The 9,636-nt window shown below is 43.8% G+C and overlaps 1 protein-coding gene, 1 non-coding gene and 1 pseudogene across 2 annotated transcripts in view; all 3 read left to right on the top strand.

Moving 5' to 3' along the window:
• The first annotated feature begins 1,021 nt into the window (after positions 1 to 1,021).
• LOC125487119 lies at positions 1,022 to 1,235 on the top strand. Its single transcript, XR_007265661.1, has one exon. It is a non-coding gene; the product is annotated as a small nucleolar RNA U3 (small nucleolar RNA).
• A 906-nt stretch (positions 1,236 to 2,141) lies between these two features.
• Positions 2,142 to 2,338, top strand: LOC125487120 (annotated as a pseudogene).
• Positions 2,339 to 9,187: 6,849 nt separating this feature from the next.
• LOC125487086 (ADP-dependent glucokinase-like) overlaps positions 9,188 to 9,636 on the top strand; it is a 29,920-nt gene continuing 29,471 nt past the window's right edge. The window contains exon 1 of the mRNA XM_048617066.1: positions 9,188 to 9,487. Within this exon, the coding sequence (XP_048473023.1) occupies positions 9,273 to 9,487 (215 nt within the window). The 5' untranslated portion in view covers positions 9,188 to 9,272. The remainder of the gene's footprint in view (positions 9,488 to 9,636) is intronic.

The following is a 9,636-nucleotide window of genomic DNA, read 5'->3' as shown; positions in this document are numbered from 1 at the left end:
GAAGCAGCAGTGTGTACAATCTACAAGATGCACTACAGAAATTTGCCAAAGCTCCTTAGAAAGCACCTTCCATACTCATGACCAATTCCATGTATATAGCAAAGAGCAGCAGATACATGGGAACAGTCACCATCCTGACTTGGAAATATATTGCTGTTCCTTCACTGTCGCTGGAATTTCCTCCCTTAGGGCATTGTGGATCAGTCTACAGCTAGTGGACTGCAGTGGTTCAAGAAGAAAGCTCGCCACCACCTTCTCAAGGGTAACTCGGGATAGGGAATAAAATGGTGGCCCAGCCAGCAATGTGAATAAGAACAGTTGCCTTCGTATAAATGCAAAATTCGAATGCTTATGAGGAATGACACGGTTTTGTTTACATTCCAAGACAACCTACTTCAAATTCAATAAATTAACTGTCCCTTGGTTCATATGACCGAAAGACGTCAGAAAGTAAGCTTTCTCCATTGAGGCTAACGGCAGCAACTACCCCAAACTTTAACACATTCCTCAGCACTGGGTCTGGGAATTTGGGAATGCGCCAATCCGCAACAGTGGTCACAGGCTCCTGTCATTCTGGAACTGTAATACCAGAATAAACCAATAGGGGACTGCAGCCGCCAATACCTGCACTTCGCTATAGACCCGGACTCAGATAATCCTTATTTCTTTGAAAGAACACTGAAATAAGTGAAATCAACTGAATAAAGCTTTCTGCTGAAATGACTAATTTTTACAACTAGATTCGAGTCAGCCGTTTCACGGAATACTGTCAAAAAATGTACAGAACTCTGCTCGAATAAGAATCTATGCAAATTACGTTGCCTGCTGGGTAATAGCAGAACAAATTAAACTATTTCTTTTTCAGGCAACTATGTAATTGAGAAAGATGAAGCGAGATAAACTGTTTCAATATGGCATTCTTTACAAGACACTAGAGTCCTCTGCGAACTGGGCTGCTGGTCACTCTGTGTTAAAGGGGATTGGCTCGGAGTGCAGAACGGAATGCGTAGAGATTGTCGTTAAGACTATACTTTTAGGGATCATTTCTATAGTTTTTGACTTGAGAAATGGGTTCTTAATTGTTTGGTTTCACCAACCATGAGGACGATACAGAGCGTCTTCTTCTGAGCGTGAAGCTGGTTAGAGAACTTGCTTTTGTTGCGAGTATTTTTAACCATTGATGATCGTTCTGCTCTTCTTGAAGAGTAAGAGGAAGAAAACGCATTCTGAGTGGTTGGTTGTACAAACATCAATGAGAGAAATCGGTTTTCGCTGTTTCTGATAGATGTACTCAGTTTTTCCGGTGATGCTGACTTATTAGCCTAATTCCACTATGCTAAGCAGATATGTTAAATAAATCCAGCCCATTTGGTAGCGTTTAGCCTACATCTCTTTAATGTACTCATTCTGATGCTTTTTAAATGTTGATTCCACCGCTTCCTCTGGCAGTTCATTCCTTTCTGCGTTTTTCCTTGCGTCCCTTTTAAATCTTTCCCTTCTCATTTTAAACCTGTGTCCTCTAGTTTTGGACTCCCCCTTGCCAGGGAAAAGACCTTGTCTGTTTACCCTATCCATGCCCTGTCCATGATTGTTTGAGTGATGAGTCTTAATGTTTTAATAGTTTTGTGGGTATCAATGTTAATTTCAACTTAATGCCCTTGTAACATGTAATCTTCTTTGTGGCCTGACAAACAGTAGTAGATGGGTGAGTATGGTAGGGAAGAAAACCCAAAGACCATGCCAAGGGCACAGAATACTGTGAGGTGATGAGTAAAATGTGGTAGAGAGTAAGCCTGTGAAAAGAGTTCTGTTCAACTGGGGTGGATACAAGAAGCAGAACATCAGACTGTCCAAAGTTGTTGAGCACATCTGCAAGAAGGACATAGCCATGTCAAATCAAAAACTTGGCTTGCAGGAGTGATGCTTTCTCACCACATTACCTACAACCTGGTCATCAAGTACATGGCACAGTTGCTCTATGTACCATAGTCTGGTACATACCCTACTCCTGAGTTGTGCCAGTCAAAGTTACCATAGTCTGGTACATACCCTACTCCTGAGTTGTGCCAGTCAAAGTTACCTGAAGTGTCAACGGTTATACTTGCTGAGGATGATAAGCAGAATGGTAGTACGTTTACATTACGACTATATTTTTAGGGATCATTTCTATAGTTTGTTACTTGAGAAGTGGGTTCTAAATTGTTTGGTCTCAATAGCATGAGCTAAAGATGTACTGTCTCCTCCTGTGTGAAAAAGGTTAGACATGTTGATTTATGTAAAGGCTCCTAGCCCGCTGATGATCGTTCTTTCTTCTCTGTGTGGTAAGGTAACCTTCAGCACCATTTGCAACTCCTCAGATACTGAAGCAGACCTGAACAATATCCAGGCTTGGGCTAAGAATTGGCAAGTAACATTCATACCACTGAAGTGCCAACAAGAGAGAATCTAACAAACACCCCTTGGCATTCAATGGCATCATGATCACCAAATTCCCCATTATCTCACCTCCTGACTCCCCAAAGCCTGTCTATCCTTCTCAAGGCACAGGTCACTTGCCTGGAGAAGTGCAACTCCAACAACACTCAATAAGCTTGACATCATCTAGGACAAAATCTTGGAAGTCCCTCCCTAACAGCATTGTGGGTCTACCTAACCAAATGGACTGCAGTGATTCAAGAAGACCACTCACTACCATCTTCTCAAGGGTAATTAAGGGTGAGCAATAAATGCTGGCCCAGTCAGAGAAACCTGCATTCCTTGAATGACCTCTTAAAAATTCAGACGCCGACCGGTTAGTATTTTTAATACTGAAGATTTTCAGTTTGATGTTCTGCCCCACTGTTAAAATTGTTTATTATACCATCACATAAAATTGTTTCCTGTGTGTTGCCACATGACACGTGAACAAAGGATTCAGTTGTGAACTTCAATCAGTCTGCAGATTTGTTAAATAAAACAGCCTAGTGTGTGTTCATTGGGATATTTAAGACACTGTAAATTTAGGTGCAAAGAGGTCAGAAATAGATCTTCTCTGGAGGGCAAAATGTAAACATCATCCTGGCGGCCACCTTTGTATGTGTCTGTATCAAGCTGCTTGTATGTCCACACACTGCGAATACCAAGTGTCACTCCATGCTGTGGTTCTAATACAAAAACAAACTACTGTGGACGCTGTGTGGTGAAACTCAGCAGCTCTGGCAGCATCTGTTGAGAGAGGGAGAGACAATTAATATTTTGAGTCCAGTATAACTTCTTCAGAACATTTCTAAAGAAGTGTCATACCGGACTCAAAATGTTAATGCTGAGGTTCTACCTCTCTCAAGTGTGGTGATGGAAGGATCAGGACATGTTCCTTCAAAATGCTCCATTCAGTTGGATCATACCATACAATCTGTCTTCATGAAAAAGTTTATGCGGGAAAACATCTTTGACTACAAATCTATTAAGGAGTAGTCCACATGTGATGTGCTTGAAGTTCTGTGGGGAAAGGAGATGATGGATCCTGTTGCATGGTTCCCAAACATATTGCTAAAATCATTTTTCAGAATGCCTTATTGCCAGAAATTTCCCTTTTCTGGAATACCAACAAGTTTCTGGCAGACCAAAGAGCATCTTACACCGAGTTGATGGTCCTCCAGGCGTTTGTCCCAAAGAACAGACTATAGAGCATACAGGCCCTTGTTAAGGAGCTGTTCGCGACGAACCTCATCACAAAGCACTGCATCTTCCTCCAGACTTGCTTTGCAGAAGGAGATGTGTGAAAATCTTAGCCCCACTGCAGCCACTTCGAGGGCAGGGTACGGTGGCACAGACCAACCAGACATACATAAAGGGTCTCACAGCCTCCTCACTTCTCACCAACTCAACTTCTCACCACCAGCCAAGTGATGTCTTGGTGTTTGTTGGAAAATTCTGGTGATGAGGCATTCTGTCAAATGACTACGACAGTCTGCTCAGGGAACAACCCGAAAGTATCCACCCTCTCCTTTTCCCTCAGGGTCTCGAGAATCCTGTGTGCTGACCACCTCTAACAGACTGGTGGTCAAAGAGGTTTTTCTTTGTAAATTTCTTGATGAAGGACAGGTGATACTGAATGCTCCAACTACTTGGAGCATTCTGTAGCAATGTGGCCAATCCCATCCTTTGCAACACTGGGAAATTTTGAACAAACATCCAGATATAACCTGGCTGATGGTGAGAAATGGTCCCTACATCAGATTGTTCCTACACACTGAAGCTCAACTTCACTGTCTTCTAGGAGGCTGTGGTGGGGAAATGACTGTTGTCCACTTCCTTCTTGAATGCAGTTTTGCAAAGCTGGTCTAGAAAAAGTTGCAGTATTTTTTTTGTCAAGGTTCACCCTGAGCAGCACCAGAACACAGGGTTTCATGCAGGCAGGACTGTTGGAGGATTGTCAACACAGTGATAGTCCATCTGAAACTTGCAGGTCTCCAAGTGCAAGGAGCTGTCAACGAAAAAATATTGCAGCTTGGCACTTCCAATGTCCAGGAAAACACGCTGAGGGGTGTACTCCAGTTTGGGGCAAACAATGTGAATAATTAATAGGGAAAGGCCACTGTCTATGACTCTTTTGCCAGATAACACCAAGGAGCTAGAATCTATGTAAAACCCCTCAGGCTGCATGTTTGTCATGAAATGAACATTGCAATATAACTGTAGCTGTAAATGTTACACTTTGTGCCACATTGAAAGAAACATATTTGCTTGCACTTTTTATGATGTTAACTATGAATGGTCACATCATGCATGTTTATAAATTTAATGATTAAAACATATTTTTGTCGAAGATACAGTATGAGTGGTTATTGTCCTTAAATTGAAACAGAGTAATTGAAGTTTACTTCCAGACATTACTGTGGTGGTAATTTAAACTCTTTTTTTTCAACAGAGGTCCCTCATATAAAGGAAGTTAAATTTAGAACTGCATCTAACAATAGCTTCAAACAAGATCAAAATGTTGCAATTTATGAGAAAAAAACACAATGGGGAAGATTAACTTTTCTTCAACTCTAAGCAGTATATGATCTGGAACTCAATGATGGAAGGATGGAAAATAATAACATTTAAAACAGAATTAGATAAATTACAGTGGGACTGAAATCATTTGTAAGTCAAATTGATTCAGGGTGGGAGGCAATCTTCCTAGTTGTAAAATTTTTTTGTTTCCATCCATTCCTGAAGTGAAGTAGTGGCAATCTGACAGCTTTGAAGAATTTCCCCCAGTACTGACTGTTAAATTATAAGATTTATTTAACTTAAAGTCCCAATTTACCATGTTAGATTTGAACTTATGATTGCTCGGTCAGTATTCCATTCCCTTTTCTTTAATTTCAAAAATATGCTTTATTCATACCTTTATCCTTCTTCAGCCTATTTCTGAAGAAGGGTCCTGACCCAAAACGTCAGCTTTCCTGCTCCTCTGATGCTGCCTGGCTGCTGTGTTCCTCCAGCTCTGCATTGTGTTATCTCTAAAGGCATTTCTTACTTGTACAAGACTATACTTACATGTATTTGAGGCACCGGGAGAGTCCAATAACTGAACGGACGCCCACTTAACTTCAGCAGAAAGACCTTAAACTGTGCTCGCAGAGTTACACAGCATAGAAACAGACATTTCAGTCCAATCAGTCTATGCCGACCATAATCACAAACAAAACTAGTCCCACCTGCCTGCACTTGGCCCATTTCCCTCCAAACATTTCTTATTCACATACTTAGCGAAATGTCTTTTAAACATTGTAACTGTACCTGCATCCTCCACTTCCTCTAAAAGTTCATTCCACACACAAGCCACTCTGTGTAAAAAAAATTGCCCGTCATGTCTTTTTTTAAATCTTGCTCCTCTCACCTTAAAAATATGCACCCTAGTCTTGAAATCCCCCACACCAGGGAAAAGCCACCTGCTATTCACCTTATCTATACCCCTCATGATTTTAAAAACCATTATTAGGTCACCACTCAACCTCCTACGCTCCAGAGAAATAAGTCCCAGCCTGTCCAGCCTCTCCTTATTACTCAAACATTCCACTCCCAGCACCATCCTGGTAAATCTCTTCTGAACCCTCTGCAACTTAATAATATCCTTCCTATAACAGGGCAAACTGAACAGGTCTTAGTGCTCCAGAAGAAGCTTCACCCACATCCTGTACAACCTCAACATGACGTCCCAACTTCTATACTCAAAGGTCTGAGCAATGAAGGAAAGTGTGTTAAATGCCTTCTTAACTACCCTGTCTATATGTTACGCAAACTTCAAAGAATTATGTATCTGAGCTCCGAGGCCTCACTGTTCTACAACACTCCCCAAGGCCCTACTTTTAATTGTATAAGCCCCACTCTTGTTTGTTTCACCAAAATGCAATATCTCGCATTTATCCAAATTAAACTCCATCTGCCACTCCTCAGCCCATTAAACTAATTAATCAAGATCTCTTTGTAATCTTAGATAACCTTCTTCACTGTCCACTATACCACCAATCTTGGCGTCATTCGCAAACTTACTAACCATGCCTTCTATATCTCATTCTAAATCATTTACATAAATGACAAACAAAAGTGGACCCAGTACCATTCCGCGAGGAACACTGCTGGCAACAGGATTCCAGTCTGAAAAACAACCATTCACTCTTTTAAACAAAACAGTCAAGTATCCACCCCCACCAACCATCCCCAGCACTGTCCCCATCAGACACTACTGGAGTGAGTTTAAGCCCAGAGCAAAGCTTACTCTAGCCTTTTAAAACAGAAAAGTAAAAGCTTTGAGATAGTAGGAACTGACGATGCTGGAGTCAGAGATAACACAGTGTGGAGCTGGAGGAGCACAGCAGGCCAGGCAGCATCAGAGGAGCAGGAAAGCTGACGTTTCGTGTTGGGACCCTTCTTCAGAAATGGGGGAGGGAGGAAGGGAGCTCCGAAATAAATAGAGAGGAAGGGTGAGTCTGGGGAAGGTAGGTGGAATGGTAATAGGTGAGTGCAGGCAAAGTAAAAGCTTTCCCAAGTTTTAAACCAAAATGAAACTCCAGTGCCTCTGGAAAAAGAAAAACAACATGAAAAAAGCGGCTTTTCTCAACTCCGTCCCCATCAACCACTCTTGGGGTAGAGGCAAGGGGTCAAAATGTGGAATAAATATTTCTTGTCAAAATAACAGCCCTCATGGCTCTTCCAGAGGTCAAAAATTGAAACAAAGGGAAAATAAGAGAGCTCGCTTTCTGGGGCACCAATCCAAAAATAAATGCAACTTAAAAGGTAAAACAAGCCTCTGTGTCTCCTGCCATTAAGCCAATTTTGAATCCAATTTGCAAGCTCACCCTGAATCCCATGTGGCCCAACTTTACTAATTAGTCTGCCATACTAATTAACGTTCCCTCCCACCCACGCCTTGGCAGCAGCTGCCCGTGTTAGTGTCAGCTTATATGACACAAAGTCCACAGACAACACAGTCTCCCAGTTGTTCCTGTCCGTTATCTTAGACAACAGCACGCGGGACAGGCTCTCCAGCCATTATCTCTGGATGAGCTGACCAAGGCCCTTGAGTCCTTAGAAACAAATAAAGCTCCCAGTAGTGACGGCTTACTGGCTGAGCTGTATTCAGCTCTGTGGGTCTGGCAGCAGGTGTTTAGAAAAATCAGATGCAATGTTTCAGAAGGGTCATGGGAACACTGTCTGAGGTCTTTCTGCTGAAGGTATTTGGGGGTCCGTTCAGTTATCAGACCCTCCTAGTGCCTCAAATATATGTAAATATTGGTATTGTATGTGTAAGAGAGGTTTTTGGTTTCTTGGATAGAGTCAAAGTCCAATGTTTTGTTTATTTGCTTGATATGCAACTGTACAGAACCAAACTGCTTTGGTGATAATGTGTATACACATATATATTTATATATATTGAGTTTTTTTTAATGAATGAAGTATATGTTTGAAATATGAAAAATGTGGTCCCCAATTGGGTCAGGTCAGCTCTGGCTTCAGTAATTCACTCCGACCAAGTTCTTTACTGGACAGGACGATCTCCAATCGCTTCGCTCTTCTCAGGGATGCAATCGTCTGCGTGTTGCACAGGGAGGTGGTATCCTGCCTCATCAGCCTGGACCAGGAGGAGGCTTTTGACTGAATGTTGCACAATTACAAGTGGTATGTGCTCTCCAAAATGGGCTATCATCAGGTATGAGGTCCCCTTTCTGCTGTTTGGCCATTTTCCCAAAAGTGTGCCGCTGCAGTCACCCACGCCATCTTCCACTTTATCTGGAGGTCTAAGGTGGACCGTGTCCATAGGGGCACCATGTAAAAAGCTCAGGCTAAGGGAGGAGGGAACTCACGCAATGCTGCCATCATCTTGATGGCCACATTTGTGTGCGGCTGCATTGGGCTGTGCAAAGACCCTCAGTACACAAACACCAAGTGTCATTATGTGCTGAGGTTCTTTGCTCATAAGTCCATCACGAAGTGGTCAGCACATAGTGTCCTCAAGGCCCTGTGAGAAACGGACAGGCTGGATCCTGTTCAGTTGTTCCCTGTGGGTGGGTAGAGACTGGCACGCATCTCCTTACGGAATGTGCCTTTGCAAGGGAAGTCTGGAGAGGGATACAGTGGTTTTTGTTGAAGTTCATCCCTTTCGCTCTGTGAAGCAGGATTCTATGGGCTGTACCCTGGGATGCATGCTGAGACAAACATTGACTGCACCTGGAGGACCATCAACTCAGCGAAAGATGTGCTTTGGTCTGCTGAAACTTGTTGGTCTTCCAGAACAAGAAGCTGACCTCGACCAGGTGTTCCATTCTCATCAATATATGTGCAGCAGTGCTGAGTTCACTGATGAAGTAACATCACAAACACATATAAACCTGACGCTTTCACAATAACCTTATAGTCAGCGTTATTCCTGATGTGTCAGCTTTAGCATTTTGTTGTAACCCGGCAAGAGTCAGCTATTTCAGAGAAACAAAACAGAAAATCATTTCAAGTGTGGATGTGGAAACCAGTTTGAAAAGGAAATGATGGAACTGCCGGGAAGCCGCTGTTCATTTTGATGAAAGGGCTGCGTTTCAATATTGTATTGTGATTTCAGTTCTGTCGTCCCTGCCCTCTCTAGAGCCGTCAATGGAGAGTGTTGAATCAGAACACAGGCTTGAGCAGCACCTAGGCCGCGTCACCATGGTAACTGGCGGTCGGCACCGCGCAGGCGCGGGGGCAAGCGGCCGAGTTTCCGGTCGGGCGCCGGGTTCGGGTCGGCTCGGTTCGGTCAGCCGCTCGGGAGGATGTGGAGAACTGCCGCGGTGGCGGCGCTGGTGGCCGTCACTCTGCACCTGCTCCTCTCCTATTACCCGATGGATGCTCCCGTGGAGGCCGTGCGGATCCTGTCCGATTACCTGTTCGGCCAGAGGGTGATGCGGGCGCCAGAGGAGGTGGTGGCTGAGGCCTGGGACTCGCTGATCAGAGCCCCCAGCAACGGCTGGAGCAGAGTGGCTGTGGGGTGAGGGGAAAAGCGAGCGGGAAAGAAACAGGAAGGGGGTGGGGGAAGGATTTTTGGGGGATGTGGGCAGGGGCTGGGGGTGGGGGTGTTATGGTTGGTGCAGGGGTGGGGCTGGGCGGAGAGTGATGGTTGGGGTGGGGGAGGCTGTG

This window comes from Rhincodon typus, chromosome 36 (genome assembly GCF_021869965.1).
Source record: "Rhincodon typus isolate 14 chromosome 36, sRhiTyp1.1, whole genome shotgun sequence".
NCBI lineage: Eukaryota > Metazoa > Chordata > Chondrichthyes > Orectolobiformes > Rhincodontidae > Rhincodon > Rhincodon typus.
The sequence above is the reverse complement of the archived record's forward strand: the minus strand, read 5'-3'. Positions and strand labels throughout refer to the sequence as shown.